The sequence below is a fragment of the Xiphias gladius genome, chromosome 6, assembly GCF_016859285.1.
Source record: "Xiphias gladius isolate SHS-SW01 ecotype Sanya breed wild chromosome 6, ASM1685928v1, whole genome shotgun sequence".
Lineage (NCBI taxonomy): Eukaryota > Metazoa > Chordata > Actinopteri > Istiophoriformes > Xiphiidae > Xiphias > Xiphias gladius.
Window position 1 is genome coordinate 1,853,207 of NC_053405.1, and position 26,196 is coordinate 1,879,402.

Sequence of the window (26,196 nt, forward strand, 5' to 3'; positions counted from 1 at the left end):
GAAAGACCCTGAAACTCGAGAAGTCCGAGAGCCGAAGAGAAAAAAATCCAAATCAAGTTTTCCCGAAGCTCTCAGCCATCTGGACGCGCCGGGCCTCACCTCCACCTCCACCTCCACCGAACCCGCCGTCGGTAGGCGACGTCTGTTGACCGACAGGGCGCGGGAGATGGATGGAGTCGGGCTCAAAACCGAACTGCTTTTTTCAACGGTTTTGGGTCTCAGGTTTAATATCGGAACCCCGCTCTTGGGCCCAATTCGCCTCGGCGGGTCCGCACAGTCTCGTCCAGACTCATCTGAGATCGTCGCCCGAATCTCGTTTTCTGGCCGAATTCGTTTCGTTTCCCCACGAGAACCCGCCGGCAGAGTGAACGTAGACGGGTCCGAAACGCGCGAGGAAACTCCTCCGGAGCTCCGCTTTTCTGCGCGGCCGCTTGAATTAAGTCCGAGAAAATAAGCGCAGCTCGAGCGCAGGTGAACAGAGACGCCGCTCGCGGGGGCGAAAGAAATGATGATAAAATATTAGATAAAAAAACGCAGGCGAGTTTTACCTGTTTCTGCCTCGCTCGAGGACAGAGAACAGTTCAGCCAAACGTCAGACGTTAAATAAACCAACCCTCAGCCGCACGAACACCTGAACCCAAAGCTAAGGCAGAAAAAACCCCACGTTGGTCGATTTCTCTATTTCCATAAATATTTCTAGGTGACCGTGTCGGTCCTGTGACGATCAGCTGTAAACGGCCTGTGGGCGGTTTTGGGGGGTTTGTAATAATGAGAATCAGCGCGGCTGAATTAATTTCACACGGCCCCTTGCTCTGTAAACTCTGCGTGTTGTTTTAATCAGGAGCAGATTTGCTTTTTTTCTTTTCTTTCTTCTTCTTCTTCTTCTTTTAATGTCGGAACACCACAGGCCGTTTACAGTCGCAGCGGCAGCAGATGTTGCAGCGGTGCGGCCGCCTGCAACATCTGCTGCCGAGCGGGACGCGGGCAGCCCGGGACGTCGACTCACCGGCGGCGCGGCAGGACTCGCGTCCGCCCGCAGACCGGGATCACACCGTTGAAACGCCGCCGCCGCCGTCCGGGGGAAATCCCGCGTCTCGGCGGCGCTCACACGTCCGCGGCACCTGGTCCTTCACCTGGACGCGTCAGAGCCGCGGGACCGGTGCCAGAGCTGAGGTTCCTCCAGCCGGCTGAGGGGAAACCTCGTATCTCCAGATTTGGACACAATCATTTTTATATTATCTACGTTTTTTTTTTAATTGAGACTTAAGCACATGTCACTGATTTAACGTTGAAAGACACATTATTTTTCCCTTAGTACATTTTAATTGTAATATTTTCTTTTTAAATTAGAATACTTTTTTTTTTTAAATTAAGCTCTGAAAAAACCAGTGGACTATTCCCCCCCCCCCCTGTTATAAAATGTCAGGATCAGATTTATTAGCAAAGTACGTTTAGCAATACGAGGATTTTCATAAAACACATTTAAGATAAGAAATGCAGAACTACAGTGATCAGGATTTACTAGCAAAGACACGCTAGAGGCCCGACAACACGAGCGATTAAGTGTCATAAAAAAGCGCATTTAAGATAAGATAAAGCAGAGAGAAGAAGCATGAAGAGAAGAAATGCGAAGGGCTGATCCGAAACAAGCCGCTTCCTGACCTGCACGCTCGGAGACACAGAGCAAACAGGCCTGGGATATGTATTCAGAAACACGTATGTGCGCAGGCGATATAACCAATGGTTTAATGTGGAAACGAGAAACGACTCGGACGCTCGAGGCCCGTTCCCACCGTGCGAGGCCCATTAAACCAGGTCTAACGTTTCTGCAGTTGACATTTCTGCGTTGACATGAACCAGCTCCAGTCCCGACTCGTCTGAATCTCCCCTGAACGCTGTAATCAGCTCGGGTGTGTGTGTGTGTGTGTGTGTGTGTGTGTGTGTGTGTGTGTGTGTGTGAGTCGCTGCGAGGACAAATCCCGCTGCAGCCGCTGCAATCAGGGGGAGCGCGTCTGCAACATGTGGTTCCCTGCACAGGATGTAAGGAGTCAACAAGGAGGCCATTTACCTCCAATTAGGGAAATAAAACAGGACAGGGGCCAGAGCGCTACTCCAATCAGCACCAGGGGTCACTGGACAGCGGCGGCGGCGGCCCCGGGACCGTCATCATCATCATCATCAACATCGTCCTCGGCCCGGGACCAGGGCTGCGCAAAGGGACCGGGCTGAGACAGAATCGGAAGAGAAGTAAAACGCATGAAGGCCAAGAGGGAGCTTTTGGCCAAATGCGTCTGTTTTGATTGACAGGTCTGGGGGGGGGGGCTGCTCGGGTCCTTCCGGCGCCGCTACGCGCGTTGCTGCTCCGCATGCGCAGCGGCGGCTTGGGATGCGGTGCGAACCGTTCGGTTTGCTCGACAACAAGGCGAACAATTTCATTAGGTCACCACGTTTCCGTTTCTGTAAAAAAACGTGAGTCTCGATCCGCGGTCAGGTTAGTGTGAGGAAGTGCAGTAAACACACACGTGTGTGTGTGTGTGTGTGTGTGTGTGTGCCTGCTGACGATTCGTCGAGGACAGTCACACACTTTTCAGATTTCAGTTTTTATCAGGTCAAAGCGCGAGCGTCTCCAGTGCGGTCTTAAGTGCAGCACGTGAGCGAGTTACTTCTCGTTTTTCTTTTTTTTTTTTAAATGGACGTGATTCACTCGTTTTTGGCTCATTTCTCGCACGAGCACAGAAAAACGTCGCGCTCGCGTCCGCATGAGATCACACGCTCTCACCTGCCCGCTGAATTCCTCGGCCTCGACGTCTCCTCTTCGCCTCAGAGGGTCTGCGGGTTTCTGCGGGCTTCTGCGGTCAGTCGGCACCCACCGACCCCCCGAGCTGGACCAGGCCACGAGCCAGCGCAGACCCTAATTATCCCCGTTCGGGCTTTTGGCCCTGACACGAGTCAGAGTGTGCAGTTTCGCGGCTCTGTGATCCAGTTCAGTTTCAGACTCACTAAAGCAGCTCAGTGAGGCTCTGCGTTAATTTATGATCGCTCCTGTTTGTGGCTTGTGCAGTTTAATGCCGTATCAGAGCGAAAAGGATCCGTCCCTAAGATTTATGCGATGCACTTTGCCGGAGCTAAATCTGGGCCCGGAACCTGCCTGTCAGACTCAGACAGACCACTGTGACACTGACGAAACGCTTGGAGCCTTCAACAAACTCTTGGTTTCGATTTAGGGATCAAATGCAGTCGCAGTCCTTTGTGCTACGGATCAAAAATACAACACCGCCTCCTCTAAAGTCACATTTCGGTGTCGGAGAGGTCGGCGTGTGGAGCAGGATGTAAAGTCTGCAGACTCCGCCAGACCGGACAAACCGTGGCCCATGTGCTAACCTTTACCTCCTACCACTCAGCACGTGGCTCGGTCCATCACACCAGTCCTGTAACGATGGCACCTCAGCTTCCACGCCTGCATCGGTGCATTTTCACCCCAACAGCCAGGCATCAGAGCTCCGTCTTCTCTCGATTTTCAGCGGACTTGTGTGTATGTAGCTTTATTTTGAAAATGCAGAGACTGAAATCATTTATTTAGGATTTTAATATTTGCAGCAGACGTGAGCTTGTGAGTGAAACAGAGTCGGTTTGTCGAAAAGAATATGTGACATTTTGACACAAGCAGACCAACCACTGTGTGTGTGTGTGTGTGTGTGTGTGTGTGTGTGTGTGTGTGTGTGTGTGTGTGTGTGTGTGTGTGTGTGTGTGTGTGTGTTTTACTCCCTGTTTGACCTTCAAACGATGCAACATCCTGCTAGTTTTTACCCGGAATCGAAGGCGATTTCATTCTCACAAGATCACGTTGATCATCAGCATATTAACGGACTGAACCGACACTCGTGCCTTCTTGGGAGACCTGGAAGGTGTATTGACGTAAGAGTCCTCTTGGTGCTGTTCGCCTCCCCTTCGTTTCCCTGTCCAAGTCCTTATTCTGGGGGCACTTACCTGTACCCACCAGTGTGCGGGGAAGAGACCTGTAGGGGTCGGAGGGAGGTCGGGGTGACGACATGTGACTAAGGTCCCGGACCGGATGCGAACCAGGATGTCGGCTTACGTGGTGCGCGCCTCTTGAGCTCAGAGATGATCCTGAAATCGTTTCTTCACATCTCACATTTTCGCGGTTTTACTTCAGCTGGGCCTTTAAGCGTGAACCTCTGACTTGACCTTTTAACGTCCATGCCGTGTTTAACGTCCTCCGCTGGCATCGTTGGGCCGTTATTGACTCGTAGACTTTGATTCATTCGTTCGTTGATCTTCACAATCATGTTTGTGTTTCTATCCGTTTGCGCTTCGGTCAACGTGTGTTGTTTTTGAATGTGTTCCGTGACTAGCTTGAAAGCTTCAATTTTCAGTTACACCTTTAATTTGTTACATGAAGCTCGGCTGTCTGTGGATGCAATAACCTTTTGATATCAGCTCTTTGCTGGGACGTTCGCGAAGCTGCTTATTTATTCGGCCAAACAAAATCAACGCACAAAAAATGCCCCACTACGCTCCAAATGGACACCGGCAGAAATGTGGATGTTTCAGCTTCTTGCACGGACTCGTCCGTCTGACAGCGGCTCCGCGGGACGCTGGCTTTTTCCTCTCAGGGATGTTTGGACGTTTCCATTCGCCGCAGACAAACCGAAGCGGCCGGAGCAAACAGGCCACTTTCACATGGAGCTCTGAACAAAGAATAGGGGCCCTGGAGGAGAAGACTGAGAGTCTGAGACATGGGGAGGCCTTTTTTTCTTTTCCTTTTTCTTTTTTGCCCTAGCTGGCAGTGGAATGGACTTGTAGGCAGGAAAAGAGAATCTGGGGGGAAAACTAATGATGAAAAAGTCTACTCTATCCCTGTGCCTTCATTAAATACATGGAAAGAACGAGAGAGGCACATCTGGATTCAATCCGCGTCCCTTTGATGGCATCAAGTGTTCTTTTCCCAGATCAGGGGGCTGGAAGCTACGGGATGTCTATGGCAGCTCGGAGCCCAGAGTCAACTTCTGCCATCTGAACACATGAACACCCCCCCCCCACATCACCTCCACCATCCAACTCCCTCCATTCCTTCATCCCTCCGCCCCCACCGCCACCGCCCCCCTAACCCGACAGTACCGACAGTTGAGTGGAAAGGGACAGCTTAGACGTCTTCACTTTCATTTGGAGACTTTCCCCCTTTTTCCTTCACCGCATTTATCTGAGGGTTGAGGAGACTGTTTACTCCGCAGATTCAGAGAAAAGCTCCTAAAATATGACACAAGGCATTTGAAACGTGATTTAAATCACAGGTCTCCCAACATCTTTGGCTTTTGATCCACTGAAATAAAGTAACGTCTTCTCACGACCATTCATCATAAGTTAGGACTTGTTATAGTTGTGAGCAGTTTGACCAAAGAGTGACTTTCCTTCTCATCTGAAGCGTTTTAATGACCTGAAGACGTCCAGGTATCCAGTATTTTAGCAAAATCTGAGCCCTCAACCCCTCAAATGTTTCCTGGGGCTCCTCGAGGAGTCTCGACCCTCGGGTTGGGAAGCGCTGTTTCAGAAAACTCGCTCTTTCTTTCTTTCTTTCTTCTTTCTTTCTCCTCCTCCTCCAACTTCAACTGATCCGTAACCACGACTTTATATCCAGTATATCTCCGATGTTAGGGATTCTCATGTGGACAACACTTTGAGAGAGACAACTGCTGGCACCCTAGTCTCTGCAAAAGAGAATTTGGGATCGTTCAGCGTCAGCCGGCGGCGCGACCTGAGAATCACGCGCCTGTGAGCGGCGGTGCGGTTGATTAAACTGCAAATCCGCGGCTGCTGCGCGACGGCGAGGTGCGTGAGTCCGTGAGTGCACGGGCAATGGGACTGTCAGTTCGGTCAGGTACGCCTCAGTGCCAGTCGGGCGGTTTTATGAAAGTAGCATTGAACCAAATGTCAGGGGCAACACTTTGTGATGAAGACTAGAGGTCAAGGAGCCTTTACACCAGCCTGTTTGATGACTATCAGTGAAGCAGACGTCACCACCGACCTTCAGTCTCATGAGGCCTAATAAACCAGCTGCTGAGCAGGTGGTGGACAGCGGGTTTATCAGAGCTCGTCTGATGAAAACAGCTGCTGCTCCTGCTGACGCAACAAAAACCAAAACTAGCAGCTAAAAGAGGCTAAAAGGTTCCGTGGAGCCGCAGAGATGGTGCTAAATCCCTGCGGGTGCGTCGGCTTGATCGACAGCTTTCACATTACGTGTACAGCTGCCATTTCACTCAACGTTAGCATAAACGCAGCCGCTGGTGCATCTTGCAGCGCTGCGACCACCGTCGACGACAACCTCATCTGCGCTGGAGCCAGAAATCCGAGAGACACATCTGAAAACCTGGACAAATAAAAAAAACTACCAGCAGGGTTTCGGCCCACGGGAACCCGGTATAAAGGAATTGTTTTCTTTCGTGTAATTTGTGTAAACTGCATTTTTTATCTGTGGCCCCACAGTGTCGGGATCCCTTAACCAGGTAACTGTAACGTAACTCACCTTTTTTATTTCAGGCTCCACCAACGCCATCTCCTTTCTCCGGTTTTGTTCTTGTGCTGTCGAGTAAGAACCACATTTACCGTGAGATGTTTCTCTGTGGGCTGAGACGTTCAAGTCCGGGCGCTAATGAACCCGTTTGACCGAATTAGCACGACAGTGTCAGAAACTATCTCCAAAAGAGGCAGACATGTTGGAGAAACGGTGAGGTGTAACGGGCCCCCCGGGGGGGCCCAGTTTGCTTGAAGATACTCATGTCGATCGCATTTTGTCGTTTACATTTTAAATAAAGGATTCGGTTGGATCCAGAACTGCTCTGTGTCCCGCCGGACCGGCACGGGTTAATCTCGGTTTAATTGGCGGCAGCCCGCGGGACAGTGAGAGCGGGCCTGTCAACGCACAGGCCGCGATAACAGCAGCGTGTCTCCCTGCAGACTCAAGCTCGTCGCAGGCCGAGGGGTTTGCCAGCCGGGGGAAGGAAAACAGGGTGTCGATGGTGCTGATGGTGTTGTTTCTGCTGAGGGGCGGGGGCGGGAAGAAGCGCGGGGGCCCGTGAAACGTCGGCCACGGCATAAAGGCACTGCCACGTAATTACGGTGCTCCGATTAAGCGCGTGTAAGAGTGTGAGCGCGTCCGCCCTCGCCGGGGCCGCAAAGTTTCATTTATTCGAGAAAGATAGAGAGAGGGAGGGAAAGGGGGAGGGAGGGAAAGAGAGAGAGAGAGAGAGAGTGAGTCTGCAGCCCGGAGGCGCGGCGGTAACGTCCTGCCTCCTCGCGCCTAGCTGCCGCTGAGCAAGCTTTGCGCACACACGGACCTCTGCGCATCTGGTCGTCATCAGCAGCAGCAGCTCTTCCTGCTCAGATGTGACTCAGCCAGAGTGGGAAGAGAGCTCCTCTCCTTCTTCTTAGGGGACTTGTCTGACCAACGTCTGCGAGAGTCGCTCCGAGGCGGCGCAGGAGAAAGAAAAGCTGCCTCTTCTGGCCCCCGACTTTGCCGCCGACGCGCTCCGCTAAATGGATTGGCTGTAGGGGTCGGCTCGGGAAAAGCGGGCGAGGAGAAAAACTTTGGCCGAAGCTCGTCTGAGTCCAGCGCGGCTGATCTGGATTTGAACAGATCCCCCTTTCCGCTCGGAAGACCGGCTGGTTCCTGGACACGCCGCCTGTGCCTTCTGCATGCAAGGATCTACTTGGCTCGCTTGTTGTTCTGCTTTCTCCGCCGCTCGCCGCTCCATTTTTTCCGCCGTTGCCCACTTGCGTCATGACTTCTAGCTATGCACATGTAATGGACAGGCAAGCGACGATATCAAACCGCCTGGAGAGCCCGATCACGTCTAACCTGGACAACCTGCAAGCCAAAAAGAACTTCTCGGTCAGCCACCTGTTGGATCTGGAAGAGGCCGGGGAAATGGTCGGCACCCAGGCGGACGAGAGCGTCGGGGAGGCGGGCAGGAGTATGCTGGAGTCCCCGGGGCTGACCAGCGGGAGCGACACGACCCAGCAGGAGAGTAAGTGAAACGCAGACCGGCGGCGGAGCTCGGGCCGGGCAGAGGAGATCAGAAACGAGCTCCGAACTTGTGCTTAGAATTTTGAGAGTGCTCCGGGACGCGTCTTAGGGCCCGTCCGAGCTCGATCTCTAGAAAACCCAGTAGAGTTCGCACAACCGCGGTTCCGGTGACAGGCTGAAAACTAACTTGGTTTGTTTTCGTTGTGTCCTGGCGTGTGTCCGCCCGCAGAGCGCATGAATGGAGCTCTGCAGAAAGCCGCGCGCATGGAAGGAATCCTTCAGTGAGTCTTGGCAATGCATCATCCCCGACGGCCTCCCCCTCGAAACGGCCATTAATTTGCCATTAACACTTTGATGTCAGTGAGGTATGGTGATGTTGGTGGACATGGTCAGTGAAGCAGCCTCGCGAGTCAGACTCGGGGGCGATAAATCTCTTTCCCTGACTCTTGCCCTCGAGGAGGCAACGGTCCTTTTTTTTGGTTTTTGATCGTGAGGGTTTAGTTGGGTTTTTTTTTTTTTTTAAATCCAAGACAACATTTAGAAAAACTAGTGCAAATTTATTTTAGAAACGCTGAGAGCGAGTCACGCGACGACGCGCGTGATAGTTTGCTTATTGATATGTGCAGTAATTTATCACCAAAGGCCGCTTCTTCCGCCGCCCTAGTTCCTCCGCGTGGGAGCAAAAATGAGGCCGACGTTACCCGGGTCTGGCGACCCGAGCCGAGCTTTCAGCGGCCGCTTAAGCCCCCCCGAAAACCGGGATCATTGTCTCCAACTCCGTTGTGTTAGAAAATGGGCCTCTGCGCGCGTGGAAGTGGACTGCGACCTGGATAAACCTCCGCGAGGCCGCTCGCACTCTCCGGCGCACCGTTGAGAGAGTCAATAAACGCCTCCCCCCCTTCCTCCTCCTCCTCCTCCTCCTCCTCCTCCTCCTCTACTCAAAGGGCCATTTGCGGGGCTTGACAGAAACGTTATAGGCTTTAATGAGTGTTATTGTTATTTTTTAAAAGGCTAAAAACCGGAGCGGCGGGTGTGAGAAATATGCGGGAGGAAGTGGCCGGGTCACCTCGTTAATTCACGGTTATTTTCGGCCTGTCAAACACTTTCAGAGTATCGGAGCCTAATCATTTGTCATAATTACCGCGCGTGTCCTCGCTCCGGTAATTAAGGAATCGAATAACAGCATCTCGTCTGATCTTATTTTGTGGAGAGATTAGTGTTTAAAGGAAACACACACGCACACACACACACACACACACTCCCAGACGGAATGAATCAGTAGAAAACAGAGAGTGGTTTGATGAGTAGAAACATTTGTGGTGTTTTTCGGGGTTTTATTGGCCGATGCTGAGGAACACGGGTTATACCCGGGTTGTACCAGCGTTGTACCAGCGTTAAAACTGGGTTATACCTGGTTTAGTCCCAGATTCAGGCAGAAACAACGACAAGTGTTGGCTCCTAATTACGCACTCGGCATTTTCTTTTTCCCATTTACGGACAGAAACCTGAAGGCAACAGTGGGCCTCAGCATTCCGGGGAATTTTTAATCGGTTTCACAGATCTCCACCAAATACACGTTACGGGCTCCCGAGAGCACCAAGTAACATTTTCTTGTGAAAAAGCGCAAACGTTTTTAAAATGCTTTTACTTACCGAGGTATTTTTCTTTCCACCGGGTTATTTCCGGGATCGATGGCCGCTCCTCTCATCAATGCGTTCTGGCGGGAGGGGACTAATCGACTTTCGCCGATTGCCGCTAATGAGATCGGCCTGAACGCACGTGTTGGCCACACTCGGAGCTGCGGGATGGCGACGGCGATGGTGGCGGGAGTGGCTTTGATTTGCTCCGCTAAACGTCTCCCTCCAGGCCTAATTAGAGGCCCAGTCCCGGAGCTCCTCGGCTCGGTCTCTGGGAAAACGACATTTGGATTTTATTTAGATGTTTTTGTCCTCTCGGAATAAAATTGCAGAATTAAAAAGAACAAAAAAAAAAAAAAAACGGCACCAGAAGAGAAACGAGTCTCGTTTGAAGCTCGTCACTTTTTTTTGAAGATTCCTTTTTTATTTTAATGTTCTATAAAAATAGTCCCGCTTGCTTCGCCTACTATTCTTCCAACAGTCAGACCCTCACACACACACACACACACACACAAATTAAATTCAAACACAGAAAACGCCATGAATCATATTCGGCGCCCCCCTTTAATTTCGTCCCGTGTCATCACTCGTTCCCTGGAACCGTGGCCTCGATCTCCGGACGACCTGATGTTGAGGCCCGTTTCACGGCGGACCTCGGCACCGACGGTGCGCGCGGCCGCCTCCTCTTCCTCCTGCCGGTACGTTTCTCCGGTCGTAACGTCAAAAACGGGCGGGCGAACCCGGCGAAGTGCGTCATGATTCTCGCCTTAACCTCCGGCCTGTAAAAGGCCGGGGTTTTTTCTTTAGGGGGGTGGGGGTGGGGGCTACGCGCGGTCGCCGGTTAGCCATGTGCGGCCGCCGTCGGCGTTTACAGCCGCGGTTTTCCTGCGTCCGACCTCTCGGCGGCCGTTCGCCTCGCCCCGGCCCCGGCCCCGGGCCCCTTTCCCTGCCGGATTTCGCCAGTCCGAGGCTGAGGAGCGAGTCGGATGGTTACGGCGGGGCCTCGTTAACCACCGATGCTGCGTTCGGAACAGCGGGAATGTCGTAAATTGAAAACCACCGGCGCTTTGCGTAAAGTGGCCTCGGCTCAGTTCGACGCACGCCTGACGCCACGGAGCCAGAATCTGAGCCTTTTTTTCCCTACTTTTCCTCAAATACATTTCAGAAGGAAATGTTTAAATTTCCAGGCGAAGGGCACATTTTCATCCCGAGTAAAATCAGTCTGCTTTTGTTGTTTTTGATTTGCACAAAGCAGCAAGTAACACACAGGCCGACTGAGGAACAACCTCTGAAAGAATAATGGGAGAAAATGCGGCACAGGCCAAACTTTGTTCACTCCTACACGCCTCTGACAGCTGAGCTAGTTATTAACTTGCAGATTTACATTTTTACCTGTAAAAGTGTGCGACGAAGACGGAAACTTCTCGTGTATTTCACCGGTTTAATCTATTGGTTTTCCACCCTGGGGGGTCAGGTCCCCCACAAAGGGGCTATAATGAGAAATCTGAGAGGTCACCAGATGATTAACTGGATTGTGAAGAAGAAGAAGGAAAAAAAAAACTGCTGCTCAAAATACTGTTTTTCTTTTTCTTTCGGCCTGAATAGATTTTCGTACTTTTCAAAAAGACGTAATATATGAAAAAAAAAAGAGCAAAACAAAAGACAAATAAAAAGAAATGAGGAGAAAAGAAAGTTGAAAAAAAAAAAAAAAGATTCTGGGCTTTTACTAAAGGTCTCAGCCAAAGTGCTCACTGCCGGCGTTGTTTCATTTTAATTTAGGGTCAAAGGCCAAAAAGACTGTGAAGCAGCTTTTATAAACAGTAAATGGGTTTTACACCTGATACAGTTTGAACCCGAACTCGTCTGAAACTGAAATGACTGAAATCCCTTTTCCTGGGGAAGGTAAAAATGTCACAAGCCAGACTTTTCCCTTCATTTGCACCCAGGTTAAAGTTTAGAAGATAGTTTCCCCCTCTGACCTGCTGCAGACCGACACCAGCGAGATCCGCCTCAGGTGTGGAAGGCGGCTGAACTCTGTTCCTGTGAGTCTCAAACGGGTCCTGAGATCAATCCGAGGGCTCACGAGACGGCTCCTTTCGTCCGAGAGCGAGAAACATTTCACAGCAAATTATTTTCATTTATTTTTTTTCTGACTTTTCTCCAGGTTCTGCTCTTTTCACATTTCACTGACAGGCCTGTAAAAATCCTTCGAATGAAAAAACGGGAGACGTCACTTTTTGCTCACGAAAAACTCAACCGCTTTTAAACATAAACCGACGTTAGGGGCAGATATCGCTCCATTTCCCATGCTCACGAGCCAGAGAGTTGAGCGCCACCGATCCCTTTTTCTAATTTTACACCAGCAGAGTTTCCATTTCCTTTACCCGCCGCCGCCGTCCCCTGATTGGCTGAAAGCGCACGGCTGCTCCTCAAAGTCTCAGCAGACAAAATATTGACAGCAAAGCAGACGGACTCGGCGATGACACACTGCCGCATCCTCCCGCTGACAGTCGGGGTGTGTGACGTCGAACCAGGTGTGTGTGTGTGTGTGTGTGTGTGGAGAAAGTGTATCTTTTGGTAGTAGTGCCACGAAAGTGTGTACAAATATGCGCCATTAAAAAGTCTGCATTTACCGAAGAGCGTCTTGGCGGCAGGATGTACATATTCAGGTGGGGGGGGTTTAAGGCGCCGTCCATCTAATCCCACGTGTCACCTGGTCGAGTTTGGCCCCGGATCTTTGTTCATGTCCGGTCTCGCTCTAAAAAGAGGCACAGCGCGTTTCAAAAAGATAGGTTAAAATTAAAAACGTAAAACTAAACAGGCAGAAGCAGTCAATCGCTCTTTAGTGTGAAAAGTTGGACAACTCACTGCGGAGAGTCTTTCTGGAAGGGGCGAATGATCTAAAGCTCTTTTGACTCGCTCGGCAAACTGCACTCGCTGAGGAGGACCATGGGGTGTGATTGAAAGCTCTGGAAAATCCTAAAAGTAAAAATATCAATACGGCCAAAAAACAGAAAAAGAAAAGAATCTGAGTCCTACTCACAGATTTTTCACCTAAGAGGGAAACATTTCCTACCGAACCTGTCTGCAAATCCTCCACTGCCACTGATCCTTATAACAACGATATTATACCAATTTCACGTATCTGTTTAAAAAAGCAAAAACAGCCACACACATGGACCTGAACCGATGCCACAATACACAGTCCAACTGTGGGTAAATTCAGGTGGATCCCATTTATCCGAGAGGAACCACATTTGACTTTCAGACATTTAAATTCCCCCCAGCGCGCCCCCGTCTTTAGCAAAATATTAACGTTAGAACGGCTCCAGGAAGAGTTTTTACTGCCCTTCACCACCGACGTAGAAATAACACATAACATACAAATAATAAAAACACTTTGCTCAAACCAAAATAAAAAATAGTCCACGAGAACAAATAAATAATTCTAGACGGTTGGTTTTACTAAATGTACAGTATTGAATGAACAACAGCCTTTTCTAATTTATCGCGTCTGCATGTCTGAAAGTCACTGTGTCGTCCAGCTGCAACAAGGGAGCGTTTTGTAAAAAGTCCACGTGTCGGAGACGTGAGATTTTTACCCAACAAAACAGGGACTTCTCTGGCGCTGAATGCAAAATCAATGGATGCAGAGCAGCTCGTAACTCCGGCAGTCAGACGGAGTGGAGCGGAGTAAAAGAGTACGACATTTGCCTCCCAACTGAGGGAAGCAGAAGACGTTTAGTACCAACCAACACGGGTCGACTTTTCCCTCTGCGTGTGTGCGTGTGTGTGTGTGTAGCTGCAGATTGTGCAGATTGTATGAGCGTGTGTGTGAGAGTGTGTAATTAGGCAGCAACATGGATGAGCACGTTCAGTTTTTTTCCCTGCGAAAGTTTTATTTTGTGGTCTCGTCGTAGCCACAAGGCACCGACACTGATTCCACCCTGCAGTCACACATGCGGCTGGAAGGTGTTTCAGAGTGGAGCCGGATGCAGACTGGATTACATATTCATCTCTGCCGAGGAGGTTTTGTTTGTTTGCTCGTTCGCTTGTGCCTTTGTCTGTTTGTCTGTGGGTCGAGGAACGAGTGATTTATTTGTGGTGCAAATCCTCGATTTTTTTTTTTTTTTTTTAAAGGGCCACTTCAGCCAAACTACAAGAAGCTACATGTTTTAAACTCGGTGCTCTCCATGTGGGTACATTTGGTTTTATTTATCCGGGGTTGGAGATGTGTCCGTCTCTGAGATTTCTGCCCTCACAACAATACAAAGGAGGTGAATGGAAATAGGAAAAGAAGAGAATGACATTTAAAATAAATTCAGCAGCGACGTCTTTTTCCTCTATGTTACTGTGGACAATCCGCACCCGGGGCGGCCTGGTCTCACCAGAGCGCGCATGGACCCCGCGCCGGTTTCCTTAAGTCATTTTGCGTGTTATCACTGCACATTTTTTTGCTTTTCACGCCACATCATTTCTCTGCTCATTGACCCCCGACCCCCGACCCCCGACCGGAACGCCGTGAAATGACACGTGGAAATCTTAAAATGCGTAGACACGACATGCGAAATGTCCTGAAAGTGGCGTGCCATTTGTATGTAATCCCGTGAGATCACGCAGACACGGGGAAATGGTTTTTGGAAACAGATGCCACCATTGGATTATTTCAGTGCCACTTTTGTCCAAATCTGTGAGCACCACACACACACACACACACATTTTTGGACATTTTCACATGGACACCTGTCACATGTGCATCACAATGGGTTTTTTTGGGCATGTTTGCTTTTAATTGTGGTCGAGAGGCAGGCAGGAACTGTGGGGAGAGAGAGAGAAAGGGGGGGGTGTGACGAGACAGGTCCCCGGCCAGGTTCAAAATCCGACGTTGTGGTTTAGATTGTACGCGTCTTTGCTGCGACGCCGCGTCACCTTACATATTTTGAGGCATATTCGCATCCACATGCCGATGAAACGTTTCTTAACATTTTTCTACCAACCTAAGAGACTGGCGCCGTGTTGGTGGAGGTCTGCACTCTTTAGTTTAGGCTGCCATGTTGTCTTCAAGTGATGGAAACGGCATTCGGATCCGTTACTTAAGTAGAAATGGTGATCTTGTCGTTTTGCAGAAGGATAAAAGTTTTATCTGTGCTCACGTATCAGATGTAAAGCTGCCGGTCAGGCGGGAGAGCAGGCTGACCATTAACTGGAGCGCTCCCCAACCGCTCCCAGTCTCTGCTCTGGGGAAGGAACGTAACGTAACACTTGAGAAGACCTGCCCTTTTCAAACTTATTAATGTGTGCGCGGTGTTTTAATGCTAACTCAAAGTCATCACTGCGCTGTAGGACAGTAGAAACCATGACGATGCGGAATATTTGTGACTGAGCACTTTTGTTTTTTCAGAAAACCACCTCTGCAGATTTTTAAATTGTGAAACTATAACAACGATATGCAACATGAGCATTGAAAATTCGTCGTTACGATCCATCGCTACTCGGATGAGCATCCAATTTCGCATATTGTAAAGCTCTGCTGTTGTTTTCATTTCCGACTGAGGTCTGAGGAGGCATCGACTTCTCAGAAGAGCCTGCAGCAGTTGTTGTTGTTTGAACGGGGGTAACTCTATTTATTATTAACATCTAATGTGTTCTGACACGGCGCTTTAAACCTCTTCTTTGCTTTATTTGTGCTCCTCCGGCAAAGAAAGAACCTGTAATGTCTGTAGCCGAGACCCGAGCCCGTGTTAGACCCGCTGCTCCCATCCAGCCTCATAAAGGTCACGGTTTATTACATCTTCTCCTTCCTCTTCTCCCCCTAGATGAGCAGATGAACACGGAGGAGAAGAAGAAGAGGAAGCAGCGCAGGAACAGGACCACCTTCAACAGCAGCCAGCTCCAGGCTCTGGAGAGAGTGTTTGAGAGGACACACTACCCCGACGCCTTTGTCAGAGAGGACCTCGCCCGCCGGGTCAACCTCACCGAGGCCAGAGTCCAGGTACGAAACGGGGACACGACTGCTGACTGTGCCGGGCGCCACGAGGAGAAAAAAAAAGGAAAAAACAATCTGTTTCTCCCATGTGATGTTTTACTCTAATGATGCTATAAACCACATTCAGAGACTTTTATTTTGACATAGACACCGCCCTGACAAAATAACACTGTTTTTCCCTGATTCCTTGAAGTGCGAAGGTTTTCCTCCAGCAGCAGGGATTTACCAGACAGGTCCGACTTTCGATCGGAGAAGAAGAAGCGATGAAACTCTCCGGACCGCGAGGTCGGCGCAGTCGTGTAGTAGCGAGGGGCCCGTGGGCATTTTAGTGAGCGCCTTTTACTGCGAGGACACAAACATACACACATTTCTGTAAAGGCGTGGACACAAACACTCGCTGAATTAATCCGCTCGTCAAAAACGGTTTTTGACGCGGGACCTTTTGAGAAACCCTGGGGCTCCTCATGAGTCACAGCAGTTATGAAATGATCGTGAAAGGTTTAGTTTGATTAATCTAGAGAGGGCAGCAGGAACAGGCCGTTGCTGGATAGACGTTTGAAAAGAAAGCGGAGGACGAGCAGTCACACACACACGGGACAAACGGCAGGACGCCCCGTTTCCCCACATCCTCACATCATCTGTTAGCTCTTACAGTGACAGACTTAGTTAATAATCCTACTCAGTGGCTACTAGTTATCAGGAGCTTTTAGCCTGTTTACGTTTCACATTGTGCCGCTTCAAAGGGACTGATAAGAACTTGTCAGCACATTACAGACACCTTCTATCATACTTATACAATCTCTTCAATAATTACTGAGAGTTCGGAGTCTGTGAGCAGTTTGTAAAGTCCGCAGAGGACTGGATTTGATCAGAAAAGTGGATGTAATGATGTCTAATTTCCTCAGCGGTTTCGAGATCAGTGATAAACTGCAAGTGTGCAGCACATGAGGCTGCGGCAGAACGGGAGCTTAATACCATGATGTAATTGGCCAAATGAACGTAGTCAGTCAAACGACATGCGGTATGGATTTTCGATTTTTAATGCAACCGGACTATTTCTTAGCGAAACTGGCGGTTGTAGTCGTGGGTGTGGGTTTGGTTTCAGAAGTGAGGGACCCGATGAAAGTCACGGGCTTGTCAGTCACACACACACACACACACACACACAAGAAGCGCATGCTGCTCTCTCTATTTTCATACAGTTATGTTGACCTGGAAAATTACACAACACAACGTAACTGATCAGAGCGCTGATCATAGTCCATAAGGCAAACAAAAGAAGGAGAAATGTCGCGTTAGGTTTTGTTAAATTACCAAACCAACCCGACTGAAAATTACTTTTATATTCACTGGGAGAAACCCGATACTGACAAAGCATTTACACCTTCGACCATAAACCACAGCGATAAAATAACAAACACAGCTTGCACAGGCTAAAATAAAAACTACAATATCATTGTAGTTACCAAACATCGATCCTGGCGTCATGAACACTGCCCTTTGCTGCCTGAGCCTTGATGGAAGTTCAGTTCCTGTGACCGTGTTTCGAACGGTAAAATGCCCCGTGGGCGTCTGGTGGCCCGGCGGTTGAGACGCATCCCACAGGATCGCAACGTCTCCTGCAGCTCAAAATGTAAATGTATTGATTTTTGTTTTCAAAAAAAAACAGACAGCGTGAGTGTATTTTTAGCCCCGAGTTTCGTAAGCAGAACGGGCTCCCATCAGGCTCCACCATCAAGCTTGTGGGTAGCTTTATTGTAGCCTGACAGACAGAACCCAGGGCAATTGACAGGAAGCCTTCGTCCTCTGTCTTATAACGGCTGAATAGAGACACTTTTTTGAGGAGATTTGACGAGTTGCTCAAACTGTAAAAGTAGCAGGAAAAACTGGGATTTTGAAAAGCGAGGGGGACATGTCCTCCCTTGTCCCCAAGTATAGTGGATAAACAGTGAAAGTAGAAGAAATTCTGTCAACTGTTGGACATAAGAGAAGTTCCAGCAGCTACAGGTCTTAGCTGCTCTTATTAAACGACGAGATCAAGTATGTATGTATGACACAAGAAACAATAGAGTCTCTTTAATGCTTTTTTTGTTGGTATGTTTTTCTGCCCTCTGTTTAATCAACACAGTGAAAGTATTTGTTCCGCGGGCAGAGCGAGAGGGAAAGAGGAAATAGTGATGTTGGAGGGAGAGAAGCAGCACATCTGTGATTAATGTGTAGCAGAGAGCGATGCAGAAATCCTTTGATAAAAGAGACTTTGGGCCCATTCCTGAGGCTGTGCGTCAGCGGACAGCGAGCCCCTGTGAGCGCTCACAGCTTCTAATAATGGATTTGATTTCACCGTGAGGAACAACGTTAGCCCCCCCTCCCTCCCGGGGTGGGGGAGGGAGGGGGGGGTATGGTCTTAAGAGAGGGGAGACTGATGAAGGCTAGAGAATCATCCTGAAAAAAAACCCCCAAAACTTCTGCTTTGTTTGATTTTGTTTTAAATGATTTTTTTATGGCCTCAGTTCCTTCATTTGACCAAAGCCACGACATGTCACAAAAGTCTCACGTCCAGTCCGGCAGAAAACCAGACATTCAGGACGCCCCCTGTTCGAGTCTCTTTAACAACAGGGCTGTCGTCTCCACCGGGGCCACGGTCACCGGTATCAAGATCAATGTTATCGTTTGCGTTCTCTGTCAGTTGCATGACCGACGGTAACGGCTGCATGCGTGCACACAACAGCAGCAGAGAGGAAGAGAGAGCGGAGGAGTGTTGGAGCGGACCGGGTCCTGGTCTGGTGTGAGACAGATCCTTTGTTTCGGGGAATGATCTTATTAACTGTGCTACTCGAAACAAGGCTCGGTATCAGTAATCTCAATGCTTTAGGTTTCAGTCCGTGACCAACATTGAAAGCTTCTGCCACAACTTTAGATACATTTGGGTTATTGTGATTAACGAAAGCAGATCCAATCAAAATTTTCCAAAGTGCGACTGTGAAACGATCAGAGGACTTAACAGGCAAAGCTGGAAAAACAAATGCAACTCCTCAGTCATCTTTTCTTTTAAAAAAAAAAAGTGGTTAGCACAAGTCAAGAGCAACAAAAGCCTTAATCGAGTACATGCACTCACCCTATAACAGTCACACAGACGGGGGTGGGGTCGTTAAATAATAAAACCCTCCATTATGACGCTAACAGAGCTTGAGCAGGGAAGTTTATTCTCGAGTTTGGGACAAAATAATCTCAACTCAAGCTCCGCTAACGAGCTCTTAGGAGCTTTCGAGCGTCTCTCACGGTCTTCATCAGCGAATGGCGACGTCACAGCGCGTGGACGCCGTACACGACCACACACTTCTTATTTTGTGTCACTCCGAGGTCACTTGACGAGCCTCTCTACAGGAGGGGCAGGCTCCCGGATGTGGATCATCCGGTGGAAATGGGGCTGGTTTTTCTGCGCCGGCATCACCTTAGACCCAACAACTGAGGTGTGCTCCGAACTTTGAGGGCTTCTTTAAAGACCTTGTGGTGGTGATTGTAGCGTCCACGGCGCCGAAGAGGTTAAAATGTACAAGAAACGTGACTTTGACGTGCTTACGGTGAGACGAGGTTCATCCTGTTGTTTTCTCCTCGGTTCCAGGTCTGGTTTCAGAACAGGAGAGCTAAGTTCCGCCGGAACGAGCGCGCCATGCTGGCCAGCAAAAACGCCTCGCTCCTCAAATCTTACTCAGGAGACGTGACGGCGGTGGAGCAGCCGATCGTACCGCGCCCCGCGCCGCGCCCCAATGACTACCTGTCCTGGGGCAGCGCTGCCCCCTACAGGTAGAGTCCACCGTCACCTGCCATCATTTCATTAACACACCCTGTTAACACACTGCACTGCTTCTTTACTGAAAATGTTGACTTTGGTGATCCGCAGTGACGGAGGAAGAACTCAAGCTACTTAAGTAAAGGTATCAAAACCAAAACGGAGAGAGACGAGTCCTGCTTTTCAGCACTAACTCGTACCCAAGAATCCACGGTAAAAATAAAGTCCCTGAGATGAGGTTTGGAGTTTAGCGTCGCTGCTGGGTAAAATCCTCCCTTCTGCAGTTTTTGGATTTTCATGGGACAGAAAGAGGAAGAAAGCGAGGAGAGGAGAAAAGGGAAAAGAAAAGGAGGGCAGAGAGGAAAGAAATGAGCAGAAAAAAGAAAGAAAGAAAGTAAAAGAGAGACGGAGAGTTAGAAAGGGCAGGTAAAAACTGGACAGAAACAGAGGAGGGGGAAGAAAAAAGAATGAAAGTGGCAGGAAAGGAAGAAATTGGGGAGGAGGGAAGAATAGAAGGAGACAAATAAATAAAGATGATATCAGTGACATTTTACGAGTTCATCTCATGTTGGATGTAAAATCTCAAACCGCAAACACTCAAATGTAGCAGAGTAAAAAAAAATGCAAAGCGTCCATGAACACGAAACAGCCGACGGACTTCTCGGCTGCTGCACAACATCCAATCGCACAAGTGTCTCCAGTTGAAAAAGCACGAGCTGATACCACAACAACCACGTTAACACCACTGTAACATCACACACACACACACACACACACACACACACTGACCCCGGCACCACCTTCTGTTATTGTTTCATTTCCTCTTCTTCTTCTACCTGCACATTCTCCTCATTCTCCTCTGACCGTCTTCATCTCCTCTGATCCACCTGGACTCAAGCTGACCCAGGCCGCCGACCGTCCGATGTGTATCGCTCCGTTCACTCGGCCTCTATTTTTACACGGCGAGGACGTCGCCCCGAGTGCGCAGGACGACCAGAGCGGAAGAGTTAAGCCAGTCTGGTGATATTCTCCGTCTACCTTGTTATCAACCAATCCCGTGAGCGTCTCCTGCTCAGAGGTTGTGTGTGTGTGTCGGAGCCTGACACACCTGACTCCCTCGAGCCTCGGAGCTCCGCTGTTTCCGGAAACGATTAAAAGACATCAGGGAGTCACACCGTTGCTCCGGGTGACAGGCTCCTCAACAATGAAACTATATATTTGTGAGGTGTTTTTAGAGATTTACGTCTTGAGCAGGAACCAGCGAGAGCCGCAGACAGAAAGTGTCGAGAGACGGACTAACACGCCGCTGGTTTTGGTCTTTTCATGAGCTTTGTTGAAAATGAGAAAAATATAGAATAGCAGCCGACAGATCCTTTAAAAATCAATCCTAAGTCAGACCTGACTCCTAAAGCAATTCAGGTACAGGCCATTTAAACTCAGGCGATCCTGCTGCAGTTTATTGAACCGGAGCGGAGAGAACAGTTAGAGGCCCTTCGTTTTTTTTCAATCAAGATTTGCACCTGAGCTCCCGTTAACCCGTGGACAGTCGGGGTGCGGGTCTCCTCTAACTGCAGTGCGCTCGGAGGCCTTGGGTCCGTTAGTTCAGTTTGTCGAGGATTCTCTCAGACCGTCTGGCGTTCCTTTGCTGTCTCTCAGCTGAGCTCGCTTTGCTGTCGGCCTCCTGCTGCCGTCTCCTCTGGGACGGTTGTCTAAACCCGGACTGCAGGTATAACCAGCTTTTATTTTTCATTTGGCAGGACTTTCAACCTTTCTCCACTGGAGTTCAGGGAGCACTTTTGCTCTTTTTATCCAGCTTTTTCTATCGCACCAAAAATTCCGGTTTTACCGTCGATCAGATCAATTGGCCTGTTGTCTGGTAAAAATCTCCGAATGTGTCGACTTTCCTTCCTCTGCAGAGCAGCCTGGTTGTGGTTTGAGGACAAGGTGACCTTTCATCTGATCTTGACGTCAAACACTTTTACGAATATGATAATATGATCTTTTTTTCATAAGTAGTTGTGTATTAACACAAGTCTTCAGAGAAACAAAGTGATTCTAATCATGCATTTAAAGTAAAAATGGAAAAGCAGAGCTTTGAGTTGTAATTTTTCCACTGTAGTATTCTTTAATTGCTTTGGCCTAACTTCGGCACCAACCAGACTGCCATGCTAAATTTAACATTTAAACACAAACTGCTGCGCTCATATGCAAAGTGCAGTAAATCACACGCTCGGGCCTCGGTAGCGTATTTTGCAGTTTTATGCTCTGCAGCGTTGCGGTGTTACAGTATTGGCTCGTAATTTCAATGATTATGTGAACTTCCAAACCGGGTCGTTAAAATATCGAATGTTTTATGCCTTGATTTAAAAACACGGAGCAGAAAAACTAAGCTACTGCAGTGAAGTGCAGTCACAGTCACAAACTCCAGACTCGAGACAACAGCATCAAATGTTTCATTGACAGTAGGATGGACACTTCATTCCTACATCCTTTCAAATACGTCTGTGGAGATTTGCATGTGTGTCGTCGTTGCTACTTTTCTTAATCTCTAAAGAAATGGCCGCTGTGGTGAGGAGGATTTTCTTTTGACGGCATCATTTGACAGTGATCACCGTTTTTCAGAATGCGACATTGACTGATAAACTCGTTCTACGTTGCGATGCTCCGATGATCGTGGTCATTTTGCATGCCACGCGTCAAACAAGTGAGGAATGTAGTATTTGTGTTGAGTTTTGGCCACTGAGGTTACCGTGAAAATTCTGCATTACTTCGGTAAAAGACCGGGGCCCACTCTCCCTGGCCGTCAGAGAGCTTGACTTTGTCGAAACGTTCGCCACGAACCTCCTCATGAATACTTTTCCTTTTCTGTCTCTAAACGCTGCCGTTGCCTTCCTCCCCCTGTCCTCCCTGTAGACATTTCTCCACGCCGCATTCGGAACGGGCCCCCTTGCACATATCTAACTCCAAACTAATTGTGTTGAATCAAAACACCCTTTTCCTCGCCGTCTCTCCCGTCGCTCCCCTCTGTCAGCGGGACCCTCCTGACGAGGTGATAATGTGAAAACAAACCGTATTAAATCCACCGTTGACCCCTGTGAACCCTCTCTGCTACACTACACCAGATAATGAACGCTACACAGAGAGACAGCGCTCTACTGGGCAACATTTTTTGTGACTCTGGTTACATTGGTCATGATTTACAGTAATCCTCCGTTATGAAACTCGGTATAAAATGTCAAACCCTGCGGCCGCGGCTCAGACTCACTGAGAGCTTTTTGGCCGGACGCAGGGCAGCGAGGGAAATCTTTTTGTGAGGCAGGAATTATGCTATGTGGTGCTAACACTTCACTGTATATTATCCTAAAGCTGGTATCCGATGCCGGAGGGGGGGCCAGTGCGAGTACCACAGAAAATGCTGCCCTCAGAGAACAAGTATGCTTTCACTTTACTACATCTAGTTCTTTTCTTATTGTCTTTAAAGGAGCATACCGCTGCTTTTGCACATTTCAGTGTTGATTTCTTTTTAGAATTTGAAAGGTGTTTTCTGATTGTATATCTTTGTGCCTTTTTAATGCTTTTGTGTCATTTGTACTCTTTAACTTAATCACGATAAGGTTTACTGTTGTCTTCAAAGGAGCTTAGCAGTGTTTTTGCATATTTCTGCCCTTTTTCAGAAGCGATGAATGACTGTTTCGGAATTTCTCCCCTTCCTGTGGCTGACAGCTGTTTCCATTCATTTACGATTTCTGTACAGTAAAACCAGTAGATAACGAAGGTTGAAATATGCTTGAGGAATAGGACCCATCGGTGGGAATCCTCTCTGCCTTAAGTCGCGTTATCATTCTGCGGTGATGTAGTGCCGGCTCTTTTAAATCCGTCTGCACTCGATACGGAGTTATTACACAATAATCACGATAAGGGAAGAAGGGAGAAAAAAGATATGCGACATGCATGTGCTGTCTCAGAGAAAAACTGAAAAAAATCTTCACAAAAAGATGAAACGATACCAACACACCGCCATGTCGTTCCCAGTTCTTCTACTTTGTCAACTTTATGACATTTAGTTCTTTTTTTTTTCCGTTGTCACGATGGCGTAGGATGAAAGAGGAACCGAGAGTGGCGGGCAGTGTGCACCGAAGAACTTATAGATGCGCATGTGCCTCCTGATGAGTGAAATGAGTCTCGAAAGCATTAATAAAGATAAAGTGAGCGAAAGCGAGAGGAGGGTTCCAAAGATTCGCAGCATTTCGTCCCGCGATCCGTAGGACCAGACAGGAGGGCTACGCAAAAAAGGCAAAATAGCCCTTTTCTCTGAATTGGCTACTGACGTGAACAAAAATCAAAGGCATCCGTTAAAAAGACGAAACAAGTAAAACCCACACTTTAGGACTAAAACAACTGTATGGAAAAAAAGTCAAAAGAGAAGGAAAACATGGGGAAAATGACACAAATTAGACAAAAAGCATACAGAACGCGATAATACCTAATCCTAAAAAAAAAGAAAGAAGAAAGAAATGTGTTATGATGACAAATAACGTTCTGGCCTTTGATTGTGAAAGAAAAAAACCTGAAATGTTCCGGAGCTTTCATCCACATCTCAGGGCCTTCAGCTGCCACGGAGAAGGAGTTGGACGCTCTGCAGCGGCAGACGACAAATTTCTTGGCCCCTATGGTCTCAACAAAGTATACTCTTTGCTTTTTCGTTGACAGATGTGATGAGGAGTTGTCATTCCAAAGCAAAGCAGACCGGGCGACAACAATATTGTTTTTATCCAGGAAACGAAAAGCACAACGACAAAAGAAAAAACACGTTTGCCGGTTTAGACTCGAGTTAGCAGACTGAAGGTCCGAGACCCAAACAAAAAAGTCGCTTACAATGAGCTTTAAGCAAAATGTACGTGCCTCACAAATCTTACATGTTCTGAAAAATCGTAGCGTAGTGCAAAAACACTGGTTAAGTTCCTTTGGGCATTTTTGGTTTCTCAGTGTCTTAAAGTCAGCTTTAGTGTGAATCTCTTCACCTGATCAGCGATACCTTTGTTGTTCCTTCACACATTTCCACAGCTGCAGCTCGCGCCGAGCTTTAGCGCCGTCGGCCGCAGGTGACGTAACCTTTTCGCCTCTTTTCTTCCCTCCTCCTGTCTCTTAGCGCCATGGCCACCTACCCGCCCACCTGCTCCAACACCAACACGTCCCAGGGAATGAACATGGCCAACAGCATCGCCAACCTGCGGCTCAAAGCCAAGGAATACAGCTTGAACCAGGTGCCCACGGTCAACTGAGAGGAGGGGAGGCCGGGGGCTCGCGCAGGAGGGGAAGGGGACCCTCTCTGCCGCCGGACCCCCGCGGTCGGACACCGTCTCTGGGATGGGGACCATCTCACATAACCTGGATCGTGAAGTCTCCTCTCCTTTCTGGAGCAGCCTCGGTGGCGTAGTACTACACCTATATCCAAAATGAGGGACACCGAGCGGTGTCAGGATTTTCCCTAAGTTGCCTTATTTTTCCATCCTGAGCATCACTGAACTCTTTGTACAAAAAGACATCTAGTTTGGATGTTGTAGCTGATTATCTGCATAGTTTTACATTTGTCATTGTGACTGAAATGGAGGGCGAGTTTCTTTTTTAATCAGAGATCTTGTTCTCGGCGGAGACTCGTGTACGGACTACGTGGAATTCCCTTTGTCCCTTTGTCCCTTTGGCTGTGGTGTTGGATGAAACCACACACCAAAACTGGGATCAGCAAATCTTATTTTTCCTTTTAAAATCACCAACAAACCGACAAGGACTTCCTCTGACATTTATGACGTTTTTTTTAAAGATAGTTTTGTTTTTTCACATTTCTTTCCATGTTATACCACTGACAAGCAAACATTTTCAACGCATTTTGATTTTCATGTAATAGTCCAATATAAAGGAGAGGCTAATGTATTTCTGAATCCAAAACCAGTAGATTCTCCTTATTTCCTATGATATCCTTTATCTGTAACAGAATAAAAACTTGTATATTAATAAAAATGCATTTCAAGCAATGCAGTGGCACAGTGTCCGATTCACCAGATCCCAGAAAAAAAAGGGGAAAAGTACTTTTCCAGTTTTTCAGCTGTGTCCTCAAGCAAACTCTGACTGAATCTTTACGGTGGGGAGACTTTTAGCTTTTATCATAACGAAAATATACGATCGCTGCAAAGCAGTCGGGCTCAAAAACTGTAAGTATGTTTATGGTTTAGACCATTTAGAAAGCAAAATGATCTTGGACCTCGTGCATGCCTCATAAAAGACAGATTTACAACTGGAGAACACATTCTCCCTCAGACAAACCTCAAGCTGTTCCTGCTTTGTGTGTTTTCCTTTTTCCTGATTACCACAACCTGAAATTTCCATCTTAAAAACAGGATATTTATGAGCTGGGAAATCCTCTCCTTAATATGGAGGGCCCCTGGGCCTCGTGTAACTCTGCGGCTGTCATACAAGGTGTTTCTTCTCCTTGGCCTCTCATAACCTCCATCGTCAACAAACACATGTCGACAGTTGTCCTCGTACGGCGCAGAAGAGCCGTTAAAGCGGGGTCGTGTGAGACTGCAGCCGATCTGGCCGTGTTCCCATTTTTGCGACACTTTCAGGAAAAAGTGCTCAGTGAGTTCTTTCACACGAGCGCAAGTCCTGGGGAAACTCTATTTGCCGAGATTTCCTGATAATTACTCACAAATACCCAAGAAAAACGCCTCCCTGATTGCTTCTT

At 48.4% G+C, this 26,196-nt stretch overlaps 1 protein-coding gene across 6 annotated transcripts; it reads left to right on the plus strand.

Moving 5' to 3' along the window:
• Positions 1–7,281: 7,281 nt before the first annotated feature.
• Positions 7,282–25,468, plus strand: prrx1b (paired related homeobox 1b). 6 transcript variants are annotated; one of them, XM_040127897.1, is made up of 5 exons: positions 7,282–8,042; positions 15,495–15,670; positions 19,287–19,468; positions 22,821–22,886; positions 24,604–24,841. In XM_040127897.1, exons 1-5 carry the CDS (start codon positions 7,796–7,798, stop codon positions 24,734–24,736), a joined length of 804 nt encoding a protein of 267 aa, XP_039983831.1. In that variant the 5' UTR covers positions 7,282–7,795; the 3' UTR covers positions 24,737–24,841. The 6 variants fall into 6 exon arrangements, with proteins under 6 accessions (XP_039983831.1, XP_039983838.1, XP_039983834.1 ...); XM_040127904.1 differs by having other exon boundaries at positions 22,821–22,880; positions 24,602–24,659; XM_040127903.1 differs by lacking the exon at positions 22,821–22,886 and adding an exon at positions 22,461–22,503 and having other exon boundaries at positions 7,283–8,042; positions 19,287–19,465; positions 24,604–25,468.
• Positions 25,469–26,196: the final 728 nt, after the last annotated feature.